General features: G+C 36.0%; 2 protein-coding genes across 2 annotated transcripts; one reads left to right on the forward strand and one right to left on the reverse strand.

The window, feature by feature from the left end:
• Positions 1–2427: 2427 nt before the first annotated feature.
• Positions 2428–3839, reverse strand: LOC142349223 (uncharacterized). Its single transcript, XM_075400645.1, has 2 exons — positions 3680–3839; positions 2428–3465 (listed from the first exon to the last, which is right to left on the reverse strand). Exon 2 carries the CDS (start codon positions 3444–3446, stop codon positions 3039–3041), a length of 408 nt encoding a protein of 135 aa, XP_075256760.1. The 5' UTR covers positions 3447–3465; positions 3680–3839; the 3' UTR covers positions 2428–3038.
• A 4875-nt stretch (positions 3840–8714) lies between these two features.
• On the forward strand, positions 8715–21362 carry LOC142349211 (uncharacterized). Its single transcript, XM_075400624.1, has 3 exons — positions 8715–8970; positions 9738–9887; positions 20588–21362. Exons 2-3 carry the CDS (start codon positions 9869–9871, stop codon positions 21289–21291), a joined length of 723 nt encoding a protein of 240 aa, XP_075256739.1. The 5' UTR covers positions 8715–8970; positions 9738–9868; the 3' UTR covers positions 21292–21362.
• Positions 21363–22820: the final 1458 nt, after the last annotated feature.

A 22820-nucleotide genomic window follows, 5' to 3' on the forward strand; every position in this document is an offset into this window, starting at 1 on the left:
ACACAACTGTCACTTGCCAGATACCAGTTTTCCAATTTCCTGATCCAAGCCCTCGATACTCTGAACTGGCCTTCTGCCCTCAAGAAACACCAATTACTAACAATGACACCCTTGAATTACATGCTCTCAGTTGGATTCTCTCATTTTTCACTACCTCAAACTCTCAAAATCTCTCTACTTTGCCTCAACGACCTCTTGATCTCGGTCAATGCCCTGTAACAATCTCCGCTCAGAAAGCCAACACTCTACTCAATTCTCTGCAAAAACTCAAACTCACGCAATTTACGCTCTTGACTAAGTCAAAACACACTCCTCTCTAGTCTCAAGAGAAGCTAAATGTTAACAATACCAACAGTCGAGCTCCAACCCTCTCCGTCAAGCCTCAACTTGACTTCTTCAAAGGGTTACTCTTTCGTCTTCACTCGTTGCACAACTCAGTTCTCCTTCACTCTCTTTAATTACACTAGCAAAGTCCACTTTTGTTCAACTGCAACCACCACAGACGTCCAGCCCCTCCAGCTGTCAAGATGTCTCGACAGAGCCCACTCAGGAGCGCCACTGTCGAATTTTGTAATTTGCTTAGCCTGACTAGCTGGGGACCGAGTAGCGCCCAAAACTCTAACAAATTGAAAGGGGTGTTTTGATGGCTCTCAGACATCTATTGGAGGTGCCTTTGTCCCTACTCTCCTCTTGCAGGCTGTAAGGAACTCTAATTGAAAAAATGAATTGATTCGAGTAACCAAATAACATTAAATGAATAAACAAGAAATGTAAAAGATAACAAAATCAAACCAAAATCAACCAGAGTTTTATTATAAAAGATGGTTCACAACTTGAACTTTGTAACCAAACTCACAACTTAAAGAGCTACTAATCTCTCTATTCTACAAGCTCACCATTAGGCCGCTTGATAGCTGCGGTACTCCGGTATTCTCTGGTGTTCTGAATTCCAAGGGCGCAAACCGATGTTCTGGTTTAATCAAGTCAGTTCTACTACCTCAACAAAATTTTCGTTATCAAAACCTCTCTACAGCTCAACTCCTAAGCTACAGCGGTTATCATGGTACTGTTTTGGTAATGTTTTTGTTCTACTCCTTAGTAAATAATCAAGCAACAACATACAAGAATGTCTAAGCAGACGAATCTGTTCACTTTGCATTATTGACCACATTAGTAATGCCTTTCTTACATTAAGTTTGTTGAGACTTCAAAAGAACATTTGAATGACCTCAACGCCTTCTTTATACATTGATGTATACATTGATGACTTCCACTCAAGCTATTCAACTAAAACAAAAGCAGTATCAGACTTCTGACGCTACCAATTAATCGATCGGTCATCTTCAAGGCTTCAGAGTTGTTCCAGCTCATTTCAGACTATACCTGTGAAATAGTTTCTCGATTCACCCCTCCAAAAATCATAGTATCATAAAAAAAAATATGTACATCTATATATCACTCTCTAAAACCTTGCGGAACTAAAGTTGGGAAAATAAAACGGGAACTATGCACTTTGTCTCATCTCAATGGTACGATTAACGCTCTAGCTGAAAATCAGATATTGCGAATTCTTTTTGTGAAACTCATTTCCGATACAATGTTCTTACATTAACTGCTAGCGTCAGTTAGGTCTTGTTCTACAGTTTTTTTTCTAGAATTTCCGCTTCTAGAGTGTCGCGATTGAAGTTGTATTCTTTATCTAGATTGTAACTCTGAGTTCCTTTACGTGACGTTAGATTTTTTTCAATGTAGCTAGACCTTAGATTTTTTTTCAATGTAGCTATAAGTTTTTTTCCGAATATTGATAAAACCCTTTTGTAAGATCGGATAAAAACTTAGCTAGCCGTTGTCTCATCCAATTTGATTTTTTTGGAATTGAATAGGCAACGTCCTTCCCTACCTAAGCTCGTATGCATTAAGGAGGCCGTCTTTTGATCAAAATCTTTTCATTGTGTTGTCCAAGCGGATAGTTCCATATGCTTCAATCTATTGGTTTTTAGTTTTAAAATTTGAGTGCATGATTATCCACATATTTTGAACACACAAAAGTCTGGTCATGGGTCCTTTCCGTCTGAGACGGTTCGGACAGACATGTTTCGTCTGGAATTGTCTGGACATATCGACCCTCGGTCTGGCACCTCAACCTGGGATACGTTATATGCATATATGTCTGGGTTGGGGTTGTGTCAAAAGGAGTTACGGTTCCTTATCGGGTGCTCGATTAACATCGAGTTTCGTGTAACTGGACCAATAAAATTGTTGGAAGTCAAACTTGTCGTGGTTTGTTCAGTGTACAACTTTTCTTTATTGCCTGTTATTTCTTTATTGTCCATTTTTATTTCCTGTTATGTCGACCTGTTAATTGGACCAGAACCTGAAATCTGTTGGATGTCTGTTTATGGCGATATTGATCCCACAGATGAAAAACAGGACATCACAAATTTATTTTTTCTGTATGTGCAATATTCTATACAGCGAAACAACTTTCTTTTAACAAATGCTATTTTTAATACGCACACACTTCGTTTCTTGGTTTCACAATTCAAAAACAATACTGCAGCAGAATTATCAATTTAACAACATTAAAAATATTATATTGTATAAGCAAGGAAGCAAAAATATTTGCTCTTTCTACCAATTTTTGTTTCAGTTCTTTCGAATTAAGTGTGATTAAATAGCAATTAGTGAGAATTCATTTTAAACGGGACATGAAGCAGTGTTGAAATTACGAAAGAACTAGAACATCCCTGTATAAAGTTTTTAAGTTAAGGTTTCTGAAAGTCTGAAGTAATTGATACTCTAATTCTTCAACAATTTGATCAAGGATTTGGGTCAGTCGCAATACAGCCCACATATTTGCCCCCCCCCCCCCTCTTTATTGTTTGAGGGGCTACAATGCAGGTAAAAAATGAAACATTTTGCACACTTTATGCACAAAGTTATCGTCCACTCCCCTCAGTTTAAACATATGACAGTTAACATGTACAGTACTTGAGTATGGATGAAAGGGTGTTTGCTAATTCTAGAATATTCTTAATCTAGAACAGTTGTCGTGCTGCCATTGCTGCTGTGAGGAGTATGTGTGGTGAGTAGCCAATGAGGTTGTCACGCCCACTGTCATCCGTGGTTGCACCTCCACTTTCAGTCGGTGGAGTCTCGCCGCCGGGTTTAGTTGTCTTGTCAGGTTCAGAGATACTGCCTCCTCCGCTTTCACTTCCTGACGGGGGTTTAGTAGAACCCTCTTCACTTGAACTGGCGGTGGTTTTATTCTGACTCTCTCCGTCTTCATTCGGACTGGGTGCTTTTGCTGCTGGAGTATCACCACCATCTTTCGTTCCCCCTTTTTCCACTGCATCACATGTTGGACTGTTTACAATGAGGAGTCCAATTGCAAACAGACACACTGCCACTTTGCTCACGCCTTCTACATCTACTCGTGACGTCATTTTCCTCTCAGTCGCCAATCTGTCAAAAAAAATCTCATCCTCATCAATTTACTTTACTCCCCATTTGCAGCCAATTACATTTTTTGAAATAAGTTTTGTGGAACTAAAAAGGTAAGATGGACAAAAAGGTCCAATTTAGTTGGGGGGGGGGGGGGGGGGTGGCTCGTATTAATCGCACAAGTGTATAGATCTAGAGATACATTTAGAATTTAATATAGAATGAAATAACTTACATTTATTTTTCTGCAATCAACTTCTTTATTGATTCTTTAGCAGCGATTTAGTGTTATTTTATGTCAAATTTCACAATTTCACGTTGCAGCCTTCTTTTGGGCAATCTTTCACTACAATGACTCAAAATCGTTGAATCAATTCCTTCAAATGTCGGCGGGAATCTCTTCTACGACTTCTGTTCACGAAATGTGACCGCGACTTCTGTAAAATCACTTTTTGAGATTTTCAGATGTTCAGAGACTATGATGTTACAAGCCGCAGGATTTAGAAAATAAGCTGAAATAAACCCCTCAGTGCAACCTTAGTTGGCGTATTAACTTTACGCAACTTCGCATAAGCAGCTTCTAAGTATAATAACATGCTGCAAACCAGCACCCCAGTAGATAATTCTGAACTGAAAATTGGCTGTGAATAATTTGAATTTATGTAAGATCTACCATTGAGGCGTTGTAAAATATGTACTACCGTTTCCAAGCGGTCATCTTACATAATGTTGCATTTCTAAGCGTAGGTCTTACATCGTTTTGCGGGATCTTTTCCGTTTGTGCCCCCCCCCCCAGCTTAGTGGGCGCATATTATTTGCAAGCCCCAGATGCACGTACCATATTTTTACATAATGATTTACTATGTAATGGCACGTACTCTGTAACGGGGGGGGGGGCGCATAACGTACGGGGGGGGCGCATAACGTACTGGGGGGCGGCGCAGAACGTACTGGGGGGCACAAACGGAAAAGATCCGTTTTGCGTTTAATTTGGCGTTAATCTTACAAAATTTTGCTTTTCTGAGCATAGATTTTACATTATTTTGCGTTTTTTGGCGTTGATCTCACTTTACTTTGCCTTTCTAAGGGTAGATCTTTCATGAGTTTGCGTTTAATTTAGCGTTGATCTTTCATATTTTTGCTTTTGTAAGCATAGATCTTACATAATTTCAAGGTTTAAGTCTAAGCTTTTATCGGATCTTTTCCGTTTGTGCAATCCCCCGCCCAGTACGTTATGCACCCCCCAGTTACAGAGCACGTGGCATTACATAGTATTTCATTATGTAAAAATATGGCACGTGCATCTGTGGGTTGCAATTAATATGCGCCCACTAAGCTGGGGGGGGGGGGGCACAAACGGAAAAGATCCCTTTGATCTTACATATTTTAAATAAGTATTGATTTCACATGAAGCCAAAGTTGAATTTCTTCTATTAGGAATGCATGGATATTTTATTTAGTAGCGTGAAATGTAATTTTGATGAAAATTTATTTTTACAAAAAATTTATAATTTGAACGAAAATGAAGCTAAAAGTGAACAAAATCATGCCAAATGCCCTGTGTTCACACAAAACTTTAAAACTCGATAACTCCTCGAACAAAATGAAATCTTTTAATTTCGAATTCTACGCTGGACGAGTTTTTTAATGATACCACTCACATTTTCCTTCAATGGATATATTGTTTTGCAACCTAGCAATTAATTGTAATCTGGAAATCTCTTGTGAATAAGTAGTAAACATATATCGATCGACCACAATTTTCTGAACAAAAAAAGCCCATTTGAGTTTATAGTTCCTCCCCCCACAAGTGGGGTCGAAACAAAATCAGGCAGTGCTAACTAGGTGAGTTGTCTTTTTAGGTTTTCTTTAATAACAGAAAATTTTTTTGTATAATGAATGTCAAATCTGTAAATCTGAACGAGAAAGCTGAGGCCCAACTTTTCGTCCTCACATTTAATGATGACGTAGAAATTATAATTGGAGAAAAACATGTGGGTTGGCTGTCTGTCGCACCGCTCGCAATTACTAGGTAGTCTACTATATTAATTGTGGCTATCCGGAACACGCCAGATGTCTCAGTACCCTGCAAAGAGACACTTGTTGGCATTTACAATAAAGAAAAACTACAACCTTACAATTTAGACTACTTGATACTAAAAATATCTGTCCATGCCTCTTTTTTAAAATTTATTTGTGCTAATGACCAATCTAAGAACATCCCTAGCTTCTATTAGGAGGAGAATTATTTGAATTTTGTTTTGTTTATTTCTGACAAAATGACAAAAACTCCTAAACGAACAAAAATTTAATTAGTGAGTACATAGGTCAACAACTTAGAATGTTTTTGCTGCCATAGAAGAAGGGAAAACACTTAGTATTCACTTAGTATTTTACCTCAAACAATTTTTCCAAGAAGGAAACGAGTGTGATTGCATTGGTGCTTTGTTTGGAACTGATAATAACAATGATCGTTTATGAACCAAGATTTTCTAATTGTAAATTTTGATCTTAGTATTCTGAGAGTTTACAATGCAGTCAACTTTTGAATTTTAAAAGGGAAACTTGAGTGCTAGTTCGATGAACCCGATAAAAAAGGAAGAGGTCAACAGTTGTTGAAATGCCAAATTGAAGTCAGCAAGAACCTACGTTTTAACATATAGGTATTGAGACTAAGAATACAAAGATTTCATTGATTTCAATGAAGCAAGCGAAAAACCAGCAGATACGTCCGTCAAGTCTAAACCATTGTCACAACATACAAGCAGACCAATAAATAAACTGACAAAACGTATATCAATGCGGGCAAAAATAATGTAATTTGACGTTTTTGAAAGAGGATTTCGAACAACCAAAATTTCAAATCAGATTTACATTCAAAATTTCAGAAGTTTTGTGCTTATAACTGAAATTTAAAAGATTTAGCAACAAGATTCGCGCTATTTGACAATAAGATTTGCTACGAGTTATCACACTATGCAGAACAAAATTAAAATTGATTATCCGGGGTAAAGTTTCCCGTAGGATATTATGCAAAAGGCCTAAAATATATTTGCATATTGGGTCTTTTCTGGTTGTGCACCCTCCTCCCTCCCCCCCCCCCCCCAAGACTAATTGTTGCGCGAACTATTTTACCCCCAGCCACAAGTGCCTGATTTTTACAGAATGATTTACTTTGTAATTACAGGTGCTCTTTAACCTCTGTAACTTGGGGGGTCCATAAAGCACTGGGGCTCCGAAAAAAATCCTGCAAATCCAGGTTGAGTTTGGGCTACGCTAATAGGATGAAAATCACAAGCTTATACAGAAATGATGTATATCTTCTCTGTTTGCATACCCCTAAGTAAGCGCAAATTTTCTACTTTAAGATTTAAACGTAATGACAATATTATAGGGTGAGCAAGTGTGACAAAAATTAGAGTTTCTACCTAAGTTATATAATTACGAATACGACCTTTCCCTGACTTTTCAAGTATATGTATTGAATATCGTTTCAAGTGCTGAAAAACTGTCAGTTTAACCAATTCTTTTCCTCCTCAAGTGAATGTTTGGTTCATGACATTCATCGGTCTGTCGCAGTTGCTGAATGAATATGTAAAAGAACGTATATTGGCAGTATTTACGTGCACTTGTTAAGGACGGCAAAATTCACTTTACCAACCATTCTTGGCCATGACTAATGATATTCGATATCTTCCAGGCAATCAATATTAAAACTGAAGCCATATAAAAACTCAGACCAATCACGGCTGTCGGAGACCTTCCAGACAGTCAGATGCCTCTTACTCTGAGCCAGTTCCTGATCAGCACTCCCTTCGTCTTCCTTCCTAAAGGAAACTTGAGAATCAAAATGCAGCACGCTTCTGACTTATGAAACATGTGGCGAGAATGTTGAATCATTTGCGGAACCTAATTGTGAAAAAGTATCTCTCCAGTTTGCTAACAAAACTAAACTAAAGCGGCATGAACCAACCACGGCTGAAAGTCCATAACTTTGTCTGCATTTCAAAGGATATAACTCTACGTGTATTGTGGACTCTTGGACAAATTGTTGAGGTGTAATCTGCATGCGACGGACAACAACCAGTAGTCAATTCAGAAACAGTATATAGTTTGGTTGTTCAACCCGTCAGCGCACTCTTACCCCTTTTGGCTCGTTTGTGCATTTTTTTATTTAATTTTTCTTCTGAACACTTTTTTGAAAAATTTCGGTTACGTTCACCCCCTGTTCCAAAAAATCTGTTTCATATTACCTTCAATAGGTGCTTTTCTGTCTTCCCTGCAGCATCTTATGCAAAAAAATTAGGTATCTAAGAAGTCGAGAGTAAAAGTTTAGCTTGTAACTGTAAAACTTGAAATCCTTAACTCCTTGTTTATGAAATAAAATTTTGGCTATTTGAACTTTGTGTTACTTTTTTATGACTAGAACAATGCAATCCGCAGATGTAATTGCAATTTGCATCGTAGTGATCAGAACAATTTATGGGATGACTTTGGGATAGGTCCAGAAATTATCCACTAACCAAACATCATTGGAGTCCTTACTGAGAAAAAGAACTATATATTGCCTGCTAATCAATCGTTTTCTGAGAAACGTTGTAATTGTAGGTTTAGAAAAGTGTTCTAAAAACTTTGCGTTTTTACAGCGCGAAATTTGATGTGTAATGCAAACTGTCTTTTATAAAATGAACAAAAACAAAAATATTAATAATTAAGTTTTTAGATCACAATAACAAGCAATTGTAAACGGAGTTTGTACTTCTCTAGTTTTTGTACAAGGTCAGATAGGTTGTGGTGATTGGGGTGTGGCACGGGGAGGGGGTGCATGCTAGAAATTTTCCCCTTTTGTCCCTCTCTTCTTTTTCCATCTTTCCTATTCTGTTCCTGTGTCTTCCGTGGGTAAATTGATTAATCCCCGATTAGTTCTGCCTTATAACACACCTGATGCACCCAGAGAGAACGAGGAGCTGATTGGCAATCACCCACCTGGGTTTAAACAACCCCCGGACCCTTTAATTAACTTTGGGCCACAAAGTCACAAACAAACAAGCAGTAAACAACCCGAGTATTCCTTGTGTTCCACGTAATTGCTAATGAAAATTGACCGTTCCTGTGGGAATGTGAGCCCTATAAGGTACCAAAATTTATGACATGCCTCACTATTATATGGAGCGTTTTCCTACTTTTATACCTCTTATTTTGATCATTTTCCATTCTAAATTGAATCTCTGCTTTCATTTTTACTTTTCACTTTCTTATTGTTTGTCCAAATTAAATCTGTACTTTTTGACTGAAAACAGTTCAGTTAGCAAAAATTTATGAGAACTCATTTTGTCAATTCAAAATTTCATATTTCAAACAATTGAATTTACATTTGTTCTAGTATCAAAATTAAATTGACGAAGTTAAAGTCAAAGTAGACTTTAATTCACAAGCTGTTGATTTTATCAGTTCTGAAATTAGCTTCCAAACTTTTCAAACTTACTGGAAAGCTCAAATAGCAAATTTATTTGTCCTAGATTTTCAGTAAGTTGATGATTTTAATCGGCTTTCTTCAAATTTCCAATTAATTTTCGAAAGGGGTCAAATTATTTTTAATACTTTCTGAAATTATCTTCTTTTGAACATTGTTGAGTGGGACAACTGAAAAAATTCACTTGAAAACAAAAAGAGCTCAAAACATCATGAAAATTAGTCAATTTTGCTCAAGTTGTCAAATAGAGGCGTCAATTTTTCCTTATTTTTGGCTACGGAGGGTTTAGTTTTGGATATAAATTTGACTTTTGGTCTTTTTATCCTAAAATTTGCTGCCGGATTGTCCGTGTGAAGTGGAGCGATTCTTTCTTTGAATAATCCCACACGCATAATCTCTTTACGGTCTCGCCCTTATAATTAGAGTAGTTATAAAATCATAACTAAGTACTAACTAAGTACTCTCTCACTACATTTTGAAATTCCTCACATCTATCATTATCGTCTTAAGAAATTCGAAACAATAAAAGAGGCAATTTAGACATTTAGAATCCAATTTCAAACAGAGATCAACACTGTAATAATCATAATCATCTTATTGTCTTTCAATTTCATCAGTGCGCAGCAAAAGTGTGACAAAACTAATAGTTTAGAACACTATTTTCCTCACCGATAGCTGACTTGCATTTAATTAAATTTGTAGCTATTTAAACTTCGTCTTCAACCACTATTTTGGGATAAATTTTTCCTTGGCGATATAGATAACTTTGAATTAATTAAATTTACTTCAATTGTAGTTAACAACCTTTAACCCTTGACAGATTCTCCTCAAAAAGAACAACAGTCAACAAACATTGGAAACAAGCATTGGAGATTGATTAACTCAGTCACCTTTGGAGAGAAGGAACAGACAGAAGGAAGGAACCGCTTCAGTGAGTGAGTGAACAGAATTATGAAACTGGAAACCAGTGGTAAGAAAAACAACCTATTTATTGTTAACAATTAAAAGTTTGAGTCTGATCACAAGCGCACTATAGTCTAGACCAAGGTCTGGGTTCGGTCTGATCAGAGGACATTTTGGTCTGAAAGGTCTGATCAGAGGTTATTTCGGTCTGAAAAGTCTGATCAGAGGTCATTTTGGTCTGGAGATTCTGATCATAGCTCAATTTGGGTCTGGACCTAAACCTGGGTTACCAATATTGAAAAGCAACACTCCAATAGACATTGAATTACAATAATGCGTGTTTTTGGTTTCTGAATTTATTTCTCATTCAATATTGAATGAAATCATTGCAGAGTTGAATTATTGGACAGCATTATTTCTGATAGAATGACAAATGGGAATAAATAATGACAATGGTATCTATACCACTCAATTCTATACTTTAAATCAAACCATCCAATTGTTCTTTTGATGACGCCAGTTGGACACTTGCATCTCTTCATCAAATTCTTTTCAGCTGTCTCGAAAATAAAAACATCAAACTCTCGAATAATTCTAGTTCCCATTCGGACGATCGAAAATCAGCCGATATAGTTTGGTTACCCACTAAGTTGGGGGGGGGGGGGGGCACATTCGGGAAAGATCCAATTTCTGCTATATGTATATAATGCATATTATCCAATTGTCTTTGTAACTGTATTTCAAATTAAAGAAAACGTTTAATTTTCTTCAATAAAAGATGGCAAACAAGATTAGAAACTGGCAACCTCTGGAAGATTGGTCAAAGTGAAAAAAGAATCCGATCCTGAATTCTATGAAACATTTATCGATATGTGCTCATTTAGTGAGGTTGTATGTAACAACTGTACATTCAATTTCAATTAAAAAACACGTTTTTACATGCTTGAGTACTTTAGGATCTGGCACTTTATAAAGGAAGATCTGGCATTCTATAATCTGGCACTGTTAAGATCTGGCATTCTAAAATTTTTGCGCGTTCGTGATCGATATGTGCTCATTTAGTGAGGTAGTATGTAACAACTGTACATTCAATTTCAAATAAAAAACACGTTTTTACATGCTTGAGTACTTTAGGATCTGGCACTTTATAAAGGAAGATCTGGCATTCTATAATCTGGCGCTGTTATGATCTGGCATTCTAATATTTTGGCGCGTGCTTTTCCATTCACATGAAGGGTGTTCACCTCAAAAATCTTTCAAAAAAATGTTTTACTTTTCAAACAAAATTTTTCATTTTTAGCTCAATTCTTAATTTATTGATTGGCTCTTTATTAATTTCTATTAAATATCTTTCACAGTCCTATAATATATCAATTTTGTATAATTTCTCATTACCAATAATAAGAAGGCACAACAAATCTTTTCAAACACCCAGTCACAATATGATTTCAAGTGATGCCCTTCACTCATTCTTTTGAGTCTTTGCATGTCGTATATAAGTTCGAATCTTTAGTTTTACCTCTTTTCATCAGATTAAGTCTTCAAGTATCTTACTATTTAAGCTTATCCTGAATTTAATAAAATTAGTTGGAGAAGAATTGGAGCGGGTCTCAAAATATTAAGAAAAACGAAAGGTGTTGGTATTATGGAGACTGGAACACAAAAGTTTGGCTTGTTACGGCTTTATTATAGTACTAAACGGAAAATTAGCGAAATCTATACTAAAAAAATTGCGTAATATACCATGTACATTGGCAAAAAAATGATAAATCTCATACTTGATATCTAATCTAAAAGAATGGTTCGAAAATTCGAAAAGTAGACAGAAAGTAAAGAAAATTTAATAGATACCAATAAGGCATCAGTACACTCCGTGGATTTTAATGTCTTTTTTATCCAGCTAAGTTTTGCCACAAAACAATGCGCCTGAAAATACGCTATAAACAGAGATTATTGCTTAAACTTATTGCGTAAGCTTACAAACAGAGATTAATGCGTAAACTTAACATTTCTTGAAAAAACTTCCACTGATTAAACAATTTTCCTAAGCAATTTTTTTGGCATTGTTTTAAGTGGAATAATCTAATTTTTAAAGACTTTTCAGATCAGATCAGTCCATGACTTTCATAAACTAACAAATTTAACCCATTGAAATCAATACACATGTCTGATTTCTCCAGACACAATAAAAAAATTGCGTGAATATCTTTATTTCCAGCGTAATAAGTTTTCTGTCTAAGTTGTTCCCTTTTCGTTTTTAAAATAATCAGTTGAACACAAAGTTTTTGCCGATTAACTATTCATTCTTTACTTGAAAGACCCAAAAAATCTGTTTCAATTTTTGAAAACCGAATCACAATGATGAGCAATTTAGAGATGGAGCAAAATCACTGCTATTAAAAAACGTTATAGATAACAACAAATATGATACGACAACTAAAGTAATTTGAAGCGAAGCAATTTTCTTTTTAATTTTTTTTTTTAGTTTTTTTAAAGTTGTTCTGTAGAATGTAAAATTTTTGGTGATTAACAATCCATTGTTTGCTTTTAAAGAGCAGAATAAATTTTTTCTAAATTGCAACACCGGTCAAAATTTTACATGTAGAGCAATTTCAGTGCTAATAAAAAGAAAAGTAGATAAAAACCAAATTCGTGGAGGAACCATTGTTTTTTTTTGTAGCTTCAAGTAAACAATCGATAAGTAATCATCTTGTCGCGCAAATCATGTGACACTAAAAATTGTTTCATGTGGTGTTAATTTTGATAAACTCAATTGAAAGAGAAAACTTACCAAACAAATTTTGGTACAGGCTCATAACCATTTCCAAAATGAACCTATTTATCCGCATCAATATGACGTTTTTGTATTTCAAAGGTCAGTGAGACAACCACCAAACAATTTCATCATTTCAAGATGAAATTTCATGAGATTTGAATAATTTTTGGTTGTTGTTGACAATAATTAGCGACAAGCAGTAGACATAAATATTTTCGGCTGATGCATTATATATCAGTTGCTTTCATTTGAAAAAAAAACGTCACTGAAAGATCGAGACTCAGCGAAAACAATTTTTTGAATTTCTTTCAGCAATTCACAATACTATTATGCAGCTGTAAATTTGGCAAAGTTTCGTTTACAAAAATAGAAATTATTCAGGAGAAAAAATATTTTCCCATCCGTATAGTTGTTCAGTTTAAAAAGGAACCAGTTATATGACCTGTTAGATATATAGTGCATATTGAGCTGTTTTAAGCTATAGTTTTTACAAAGCTTTTCCTAAATTGTCCTGAGAGTCATAATTTAGGCAAAAGACCATAGTTGTTTTACATATGCCGAAAAAATCTTAAAGCCACCACGCTGCATATGAAAAGTAAATTATGGTTAGGGCACAGTAAATTATGTTTTTATGACTTTCTCAAGCGGCACAATGATCTTTGTATCGTTTTAATCAAAAGCTCACCGCAACGTTGACGACTTCCATTAAAGCATTGTCAAATTTTTTGTTCCAAAATATTGGCATCTACATTTGAAAAATAAATAAAAAGATGTACCTAACGAACTTTTTCAAAATACGCAAGGCTTTGAATTATAGAGACCATAATAAAGAATGCTTAGAATTTCAATAATTTAAGTTGCTTCAATAGTGCAAACAAAATGGGCATCAAATTTCCTTTTCCTCGAATTAAAAAATGGATGGCTAATTTTGCAAAACGAATGTGCCCTATTTTACACGACCGATATCAAACGCAATTGAAGCAACTTAAACTCTTTTCCTGACCATAAATTATATGAGGCCTCGACTTATGGAGCCTCCGTTCTCGACCGATATTCGGTTTGATAAGAGCTTCCTCGACCGATGTTTGCTATGGAGACAATTTGACTCGACTTTTTTACATCTCTTCTTCGGCTGGAATTTAAAGCACTGTCCTCGAGTTTAACTCGACAAAAGACAATGTTCTTGATATTATGATGATCACAGGTCAAAATCTATTGCCCCTCAATTACACAATTTATGTACAACCATTCATTAAAAGAAGTTTAATACATATTAACAAAGAGTTTCAGTTTAAAAAGAAGTATTGAAGCAGAAAGTTCTCGTTAAAACTGAGTTTCTGTTCCTGTTGTATTAAAGACTTCTTTTGAATCCGGCGCACTCAGCCATTTCAAGCACCATGGAGGGCTTCTACTGGCTGAACTTGGCATTTCAAAAAGATAATGGATCGGATTCATGGCTAGCCTCGTAGGGATGGTGTGATCGGCAACGTTCATTATCACAAGGTAAGTAACAAGTACTGTTAATTAATTAAAAAAAAATAAATTTTCAGGATATTAAATGTTTGATGACGTTGGTGGGACTCGAACCTCATTGTGTGGATGTCAGAATTTTAACCGTTATTAGTGCATTGCACTAAGTTTTGTTCTGCTTTTGGAGGTGTTTGGCATCATAGTTTCATTGTTCTCAGTTTGGAATTGTCTGAAAAGTTGAGACGGATGAAATTGGCTCATCCTGAGTCTCGAACCCACGCTCGCATTGTTAATATTGAGTTAGCTGTCCGCGCTAAGTTCCATGTTTGATGGCCCATATTTTCAATACTTTTTCGATCGCAATACGAATTAACTTCCAACCAATTAAAGCAGATAGGTAGTATAAAACAAATGATCTTAATTCGTATAATATAATAGTCGTCAGTCTGAGAAAACAAATGCAAAAATTTTCTGTTCAAAAAGAAAGGACTGAAAAAGTTAAAATGAATTTTGTTTTAATTTCATAAAGGAAAGTGAATAAAAATTCAAAACTGACGAAAAATAAGAAGTGCTTGATTAAAAGTGCTACGCTGACCTAACCATAAAACCACTGAAACCAAACCGCGCGCAGCACAAAGCTAGATGATGAAGTGTTTCTCTTGTTTAATTAAATTCAGTGGAGTATGAAATAGATGGTAAAAAGACTGAAATAAAGATTTCAAAAGGAAACGAAGCTTGTTTAAATTGATAATTGCCGTAATTAGCTTTCGTTTTGGTGTTTTTGGTGATCTGTTCAGCCCCGAATTTACTGAGCGAGCGGCTGGCTGAATAGAATGTAAAGAATGAAGTGGATTACGATTAAGTTGTGTCTGGCCCCGAACTGACTAAGCGAGCGGCTGGCCATACACTCATAATATTTCTGATAGGATAAAAGGACGCCTATGTGCAAAATAAAAAGTAAGAGAAGGAAATAAAAGGAAGGTGACACTTCTCGGCTTCGAACTCTAATCGGTTCGATTTGTTAGTTACGTGTATACGTAATTCTCCACTGCGCCAATCGGCTTGGCTTCTTTCAACAATTATACTAAATCATTTTGAGTTGGCTGTAGGTAGTAAACGCTTTGACTGATATATGAAAAAAAAAGAAAAACAAAATCGCATAGTGATAAATAAACACCGTTGGAGTCGAACCGTAGCTGTAGGTATAGAGATCTTCGTGTTCGTTGCTCCTCACAACTGCGCTGCTGGCTAATAATTTGTCTTATTTCGTTTGCTAGTAATTAAAATCGTGTGATGTTTTTCGCTGAGATTTCAATATAAAGTTGCACTTCCTTGTTTTCCCGTTTTTGTCTTCGTCTTCCTATTTATTCAATTCCTAAGTTTTCCACTGATGTCAGTCCGGCTGCCAATTTTTCTTGGAAAACAATTTAAGGCCTTGAAGTTGGGGATGCACTGGGGCTCGATCCTCATTCTGTCATTCATCAGTGTTTTGAGCTGCTACCTACGCCGAATGGCTAGTGTGCACCAGTAGGTCATTTCTTTTTTTCCTATTTGTTTAGTATTGAAGGTGATCGAGAGTGCTTTTGCAATTATTAAGCGGGCACTGCCTTTTTTTGTGAATTAGTTCCACTACAGACTGTGTGTTGTGTTTAATTGCCCTACTAATATACCCGTTTGCTAGTTTAATCTGAACTTCTCTAATTGTTTGCATGTTTGCGTCTTCATGAAGTTTTTGGACCTTGTAAAATCTAGGTTTTCGTAGGCAGATCCTCAAGGCTCTATTCTGGACACATTGTATTTTATTAATGAGTGCTTGGGATTGGTCAATCCAACAGGCATTTGAGTACAAAAAAAGAGGCCGGATCCCAGATTTGTATACCAATAAAAGACTCTCTTCGTTGATGTTTAGATTGCTAAGTCTCCACAGTTGAAATAACCTGCTGTTTGCTCTCTTTATTAGGCTTTGACAGTGATCGTTCCATCTGAGATGAGGAGTGAGAGTAATACCCAGAAATTTTAGCGTTTGTGTTTTTCCGACGGGTACGCCTTTTATTTTTAAATTGAGCTCAGACTTTTTCTTAGATGGGTTTTTAAAAATCATGTACTGAGTTTTGTTAGGATTTATTTTAATTTTCAAGTGGTCACACCAGTCTATAAGGCTATTTAGTGATGATTGCAGATTGTTTTGAATTAGTTGTGTTGAGCGAGATCTGTAGTACAGGGCAAAATCGTCAGCGAATTGTGAAATCTGTGCTTTCATTTTTGGCAATCGGCTAACGTATATAAGGAAGAGAATAGGAGCAATTACGCTGCCTTGGGGCACACCGGCTGTCGGGCAGAAACTGGCGCTAACACTAGTATTTATCTTTATGTAAACGTTCCTTTGTGACAAGAATGAGTTTATCCACTTAATGATTGGGATCTTCAGCTCAATTGAATTCAATTTGTGGATCAACCCTAGACGCCATACGGCATCAAATGCTTTTTCAACATCCAAGCAAACTAAATCAACCATTTCAGACCATTGGAAAGCTTCACTAACGTGCTGAGTGAGTTTGATAAGATTGTCTGTGGTACAGCGATGTTTCCTGTAAGCGCTCTGAGTTTCGCCAAATATATTTAGACTTTCGCAATGTTCTAAGACAATGTTTTTCACAATAGTTTCGCAAACTTTGGCCAGGCAATTTGTAAGACTAATAGGTCGATAGTTTTCAGCCTTCGATCTGTCTTTATCTTGCTTTGGTATCATTGTTATCTGTGATTCTTTCCAATTTACTGGAACATACGAGTTGTTAATTGAACTAGAAATGAGGAGGCAGGCTAGGGCTTTTATACTCCGTGGTAACTCACTGAGCACTTTGTAGCTGATTTTATCTGGTCCTGGGCATGACTTTCTCGATACTCTCAATATTTCATCGAATTCTTTTGTTTTAATCACAATACAAAGTTGCCCGGTGTCGACGTTTGTACTTAGAAATGCTTTGGTTTCTTTTTCGATTTTCTCGTGGTGTTCGGCAATTTCTGTTGGTACTGTTGTGTGGTCTTTCATTGTGTCTTTTAGGAGTTGTTTGAAAAGCTCGCTTTTCTCATGATCTGTGACTGCCTTCGACTCTTTATATGTTAAATCGGGATAGTCCCAAGTTTTTTGTTTTGACTCGTGGTCATTTGTAAGTTCTTTTATTGCTCTCCAAAAACCTTTGCTGCCCTTGTCTCTTGCACGTGCCAAAATTTTAGCTCTTTTTTTTTGTTCTTCTGATTGCCTGATTGATCGTTTGATTTCTTTCTGCAGATAATTTATCTCGGTTTTTAGAGACCTAAATTCATCGTTAACTGCACCTTTGAGTTCTCTTCGCTTTTTCCTTTTCAATTTTATCAATGTTTGTGTCTCAATACTGTAAGGAAGCTTGTTTTTGTTTACATAGGAGTCTTCCAACGATTTGTGTATTATTTCTACCAGATTGCTGCTAAACTTATTTAGTTCATCCTTTCCCGGATACTGCGCAGGCCAAAGGTCCGATGATCTATACGATTTTCTAGCGTTTTCTCTGAATTGTCTGAAGTCAATTTCCGATTTCAATTCAAATTTTTTGCTTATATTGAGGTTAAACGTTGTGATTGTGGTTCTATGGTCACTTCCCAGATCCTCTGAGACTTCGAAATTACTAAAATTCCTAAAAACTGTACTATCCCAAAAGTGTAAATCAAGCATGTTTTTACTTTTTCCGTCGAACGACTGATATGTGTGGTGACCGTTGTTTAGCAGTTTAAAATGACCGTTGTCTATTAGATTCAGGAGTTTCTCACCGTTTTCAGAATCATAAGAGCAGTTTAATTCTTGGTGGGGAGAGTTGAAGTCACCACAAACAAAAACATTTGTCATACTTTCTGAGAATACTTTTTCTAGTGAGAGTGGTTTTCCAGGTGAATTGTAAACAGATATTATCCAAAAGTCTCCAAAATACGGTAGCGTGATGCATAATTTTAGTATTTCCAGTGTTTTTCCGCTGCAATCGTTCTCTTTTTCAGCTGGTTCTGTTTGTTTTATGACGATGTTGTTCTTTACTAAAATAAGAGAGCCATGATGACTGTTGGTATAAGTTTCTGTTGCAACATAATTACGAAGAGGGTTTGTTTTCTGCCATTTTTTCACTTCATTCACGCAAATTATGTCTATGTCGTTTTCGGCTAAGAATAAAATGAGATCGTTTATTTTGTTGTTTAGACCTCGACAGTTCCATTGCAAAATTTTGAGCTTATCCATTTTGGTTAAAGTTTTGGCTGTTTGATATGTTGTTAGGCGGCATTGAATTAACAGGGATTGCATTTGCACTCTTAATGCTCTCATGTATTTTTTGACCATCAATTTTTTCATTGAAGATGCGTGAGGCGCTGTTAGAGACAATGTTTATTATATCACTATAGGACATGGTATTAAGAACTGTTCGTATTTTGCTCAAGACTTCGGCTACAAGAACAGCTATTTTTTCAGTTTGTGGCGGCATTTCAACGTTGGTTTGCGTTTTCAAGTTTTTCGCTGCAGTAGAGTATTTATTCTCATTTATCTTTCTTGAAGCCTCAGCTAGCTTCTGCTGATAGGCCGGACAACCGCGATAAACTGTTGCATGAGCACCGCCACAGTTAGAACACTTCGCGTTTTCTTTTTGGACAGTACATTCTTTAACACTGTGCTCCTGCGAGCAGCGAAGACATCGAGTAGCATTACTGCATTCTTTTGCTGAGTGACCAAATTGTTGGCATTTGAAACATTGCATTACATGGGGTGGTTCACGGCTTGCTTCACATCGGTATAGCTGCCAACCTATTTTGACACCATGTTTCTGAGCTGCACTAACATGGTTATTGGAATCAGTTATGACTCGAATTAATTTTGTTGGTTGGCCAGTTGCTCGGCTTGTTATTCGTGTAACTTTGCTGACATTCATTGCGTTGTTGTTTAGGAGCTCAGCTTTTATCTCATCTTCACTAATGCTGTGATGCACATTTACAATCACGAAGCTTGGTTTGGTTTTTGGCTTGGGAAGTGTGTTTCTGGCATTCACAGCAGCATTAGGAAAGGCTTGAGTTAGGTTTACGGTCAGCATTAGACATTCTCTAGAAGCGAGGTCCTCAGGTTGAATAAAAAAATCGGTATTGTTCTTCAGCTCTCTTATGTGCTTTATTTTGACCACTGGAAAGTTTGATCTGATTGCTCTCGCAAACTGTATTTGTGATGGCCTTGGATCAATAGAAACAACAATTGGTCTAACGTTGGTGATTGGAATTTGTGCTTGTTTTCTGAACCTTTTTCTTTTACTTCGCACTTCATTAAAATCGCTTTCATCTTGTGTTGTTTCGTCGGCTGTCATTCTGGCTTCAGATAGAAGCCTTTCAATTTGGCTCATTTTAAAACTCAGCCTCAAAGAGGCTCTGACTTCTCGAAAAGTTCTCTAGTAAGATTTTGAAGATGAGGGATAAAACTTAGCAAAAAGTAAAGACTTTTGAGCTTAAGACTTTTGAAGGTGAGAATGAAACTGGAAGATAAAGCAAAATAAAAGTCGGGATTAAGAGGAAAAGTCAGGATTTTAAATCTTAAGCAAGTTAAAAATCTCTTTTAGTGGAAAAGCAACTTTTAGTGAAAAATCTCTTTTTATAAAAGACTCACTCCCAAAGGACTTTCCTGCACAAAGTGGAGTACTTGCTTGTGGCTTTCCTATCACACTTTGAGGTACTGATCCGAAAGTGACATTAATATCTTTTCAATCATCATGGACAACAAGCAATCACAGGTCAAAATCTATTGGTTTTGAAAATAATGTAGTCTAGTCAGAAATTTGAATTTTTTGCAGCGTTTGCATTCTGTAAGAATTAAGATAACCGTTAGGGCAAAACATTTCTAAACTTTACTTGAGCTATGAACTCTTTGGAAGCCGAAATATTCAAATGGAAAGAGAATGCAATGCTGCAAAAAATGCAAAATTCTGACTAGAATACATTATTTTGAAACCAATAGATTTTGACATGCATAGTTTTTGACATGTATAGAAAGTTGAATACTTAAAAGTTGATATATATATATATATATATATATATATATATATATATGTATATATATATATATATATATATATATATATATATATATATATATATATAAATTCAAAATATGAGTTCTTACTTCTGTTAGAGTTAACCGACCAATTGAAAGTCGTCTCAGAGCCCTTCATGAAGCGCTGTCTTGAAAATAATTTGTTTTGGCCAATGAAAAGTCTGGCTCGACACACGAAAAGAAGTAAGCTCGATGCACGAGAAGAATTTGTCTAGACTTCTTATAGGGACTGAGAGTCCTCGACCGTTGAACTAAATACGATATTTACCACCCGTTACCCTCTACACCAGCCCCCCCCCCCAGATTTTACACTTAATTTCATAAAGTCGAGGCCTCGACTAATAGTAAAATGTAAGATCTAAATTGTAAGATCTAAATTGAAAGAGTAAATTCTAAGAAAATGTTCATGTTTTAGCGAACGATTACGTAATGCCAATTACACTGCCAGAAATGGAAAATTCCTACCTCCATCATCATAACTCCAACTCACACCTATTACATCATCAGCAACAACCTCATTTCTTACATCAGAACCACCCAGATCTCCTCATGGAAATTCCCGAATTGCGTCACCATACAGCTCAGTCCCAAAATTACTTCCAATCAGAAGTCTCCAAATATGGTGACACTTATTTACATAACAACGGTGAGAATGACGTAACAGGGTTTTTCACGCCAGACGAACCTACAAACTTCAGCCAATCAGAATTGAGGAGTTCGCAGTTAAAACCAGTTCAAAGCAGCAAAAACAGCAACGGTTTGAACTCTTCTGGAAAAGTGTCCAAAAAATCCAGAAGATCAAGCAGCCCTACAGCGCTTATTAAGCAACTAACGGGTAGCACCAACCCATTAACAAGTATTGACGAAATAGATAAGCGATATTTGGCAAATTTAACCCGAGAGGAACGTCGCAGAATTCGCCGGGCGACTGTTAAATACCGAACAGCTCACGCGTCGCGCGAACGGCTTCGTGTTGAAGCTTTCAGCATTGCATTTACTGAATTGAGGAAACTTTTGCCGACTTTGCCGCATGACAAAAAGTTGTCTAAAATTGAGATCTTGAGACTGGCCATTGCTTATATTTCTTATTTGGACCATCTTTTAGCTTCAACTGCTTGAAATGCTTTTAAAAATTGTTGCCGTGGAAACTATATTTATATTTTGAAAAGTTTATAAAATTGCTATGACAGAATATATTTAACAGATATATTTTTTCGAATAAAAAACTCAATCTCACTTTTTGCGACTGTTAAATTTGCTTGACAAATAAAAACAAGAACAGCTTTATTATGTTTCTATATCCTGAGCAATTCTACTCGCCCAATTGAATTGCTCGAGCCGATTGTTTGGGTCTATCGGCAAAAAGCAATACCTTTAAGGTCCTATTGAGTGGGTCTGTCTGCAGATTTTTAATGAAAGTTCCCGATATTCAAAAAATGGGCCGCTTTTTGAAATGATCATTTGTCTGATTATTAAATAAACTGGTTTCAATGTGGTATATGATTACCATTGCGATTTTAATAAAAAAGTGGTCATGAGTGTAAAATTTAAAAGAAAACAATTTGCACGTTTGTAGAGGTAGGAAAATACATGCTTGCTGAGTGGAAACCATAGTAGATACAAATATTGAACCTCATTGCAGGGGGAGGAGATGTGAGCGGGTGTAAGCGAAAAATTTTGTAAGAAATGCGCTGAAAGTGCTGAAATTATGTAAACCTTAATAATGTTGAAGGTGTTGAAAATTTAGGCGCTGAATGTGCTGAATAAAAACACTTTAAGGAGGTGTGAAAGGACAAAAACTGATTTAAAAATTTTATCATCTAATGGTTTTCATTTTTTGAAAGTATTTATTTTCAAAAAAATATAAACATTTTTCTTAACTTTGCCGTTTTTGTTCTGCGTTGTCTATATTTGCCGAGTCTCATTAAGGACTCGTCCCAGGTTTTTTTAGTGAAACACAAATTAGTTTTTTCAGTTGAGGTTTTGTTGCACGCTATGTTCATTTGAGATCATTTTCTTCAATGGGGTGACTCCACATTAGTGGGGAGAAAACCTATTAAACGAAGTTCAAATGGTATCCCTTTGTTCAGTCAATCTTCACTAGTTAAAATATTTTCTGTAAAGATATCTTTCACAATTAAAGATGGCTTTCATAACTAAAGTTATCAAAGAGATACTAGAACTAGATGCAAAGAACAGTAAGAGGCAAATTTCGAATTTTATATTTTGTTGTGTAAACGTGGTCTAAAACTCTTTCACATGATTTTGCGCGCTCTATCTTTTTTTCATTTTCATTTTTTCTAACGATTTTCATGTAGTGTAGTTTTGGCAAGGTTCTCTAAAAGCTTTTTGTCACTTTGGGCAATCTCTTGACCCAAAAAATTACATTGGACTTTTGCTCGACAGAAACAATTGAGAAGTAAAATCTGCGTCGAGCAAACGTCTAATCATGAATCAACAAAATTCAGAGTTTTCATGGGTTCCTTCTGGCCAGTTCAGGGGTGAAAAAATTTTAAGATGAGTTAAACCTCTGAAAACTGAAAACCTCTAAAAATTGAAAACCTCTAAAAAAATAGAACCTCTAAAAACGGGAAGATTGAGTTGCGGTTTTTTTAAGTAATCAAAATTTCCAATTAGAAAATCTTGGT

Source organism: Convolutriloba macropyga, chromosome 11, assembly GCF_964194025.1.
Source record: "Convolutriloba macropyga chromosome 11, txConMacr16.3, whole genome shotgun sequence".
Classification (NCBI taxonomy): domain Eukaryota; kingdom Metazoa; phylum Xenacoelomorpha; order Acoela; family Convolutidae; genus Convolutriloba; species Convolutriloba macropyga.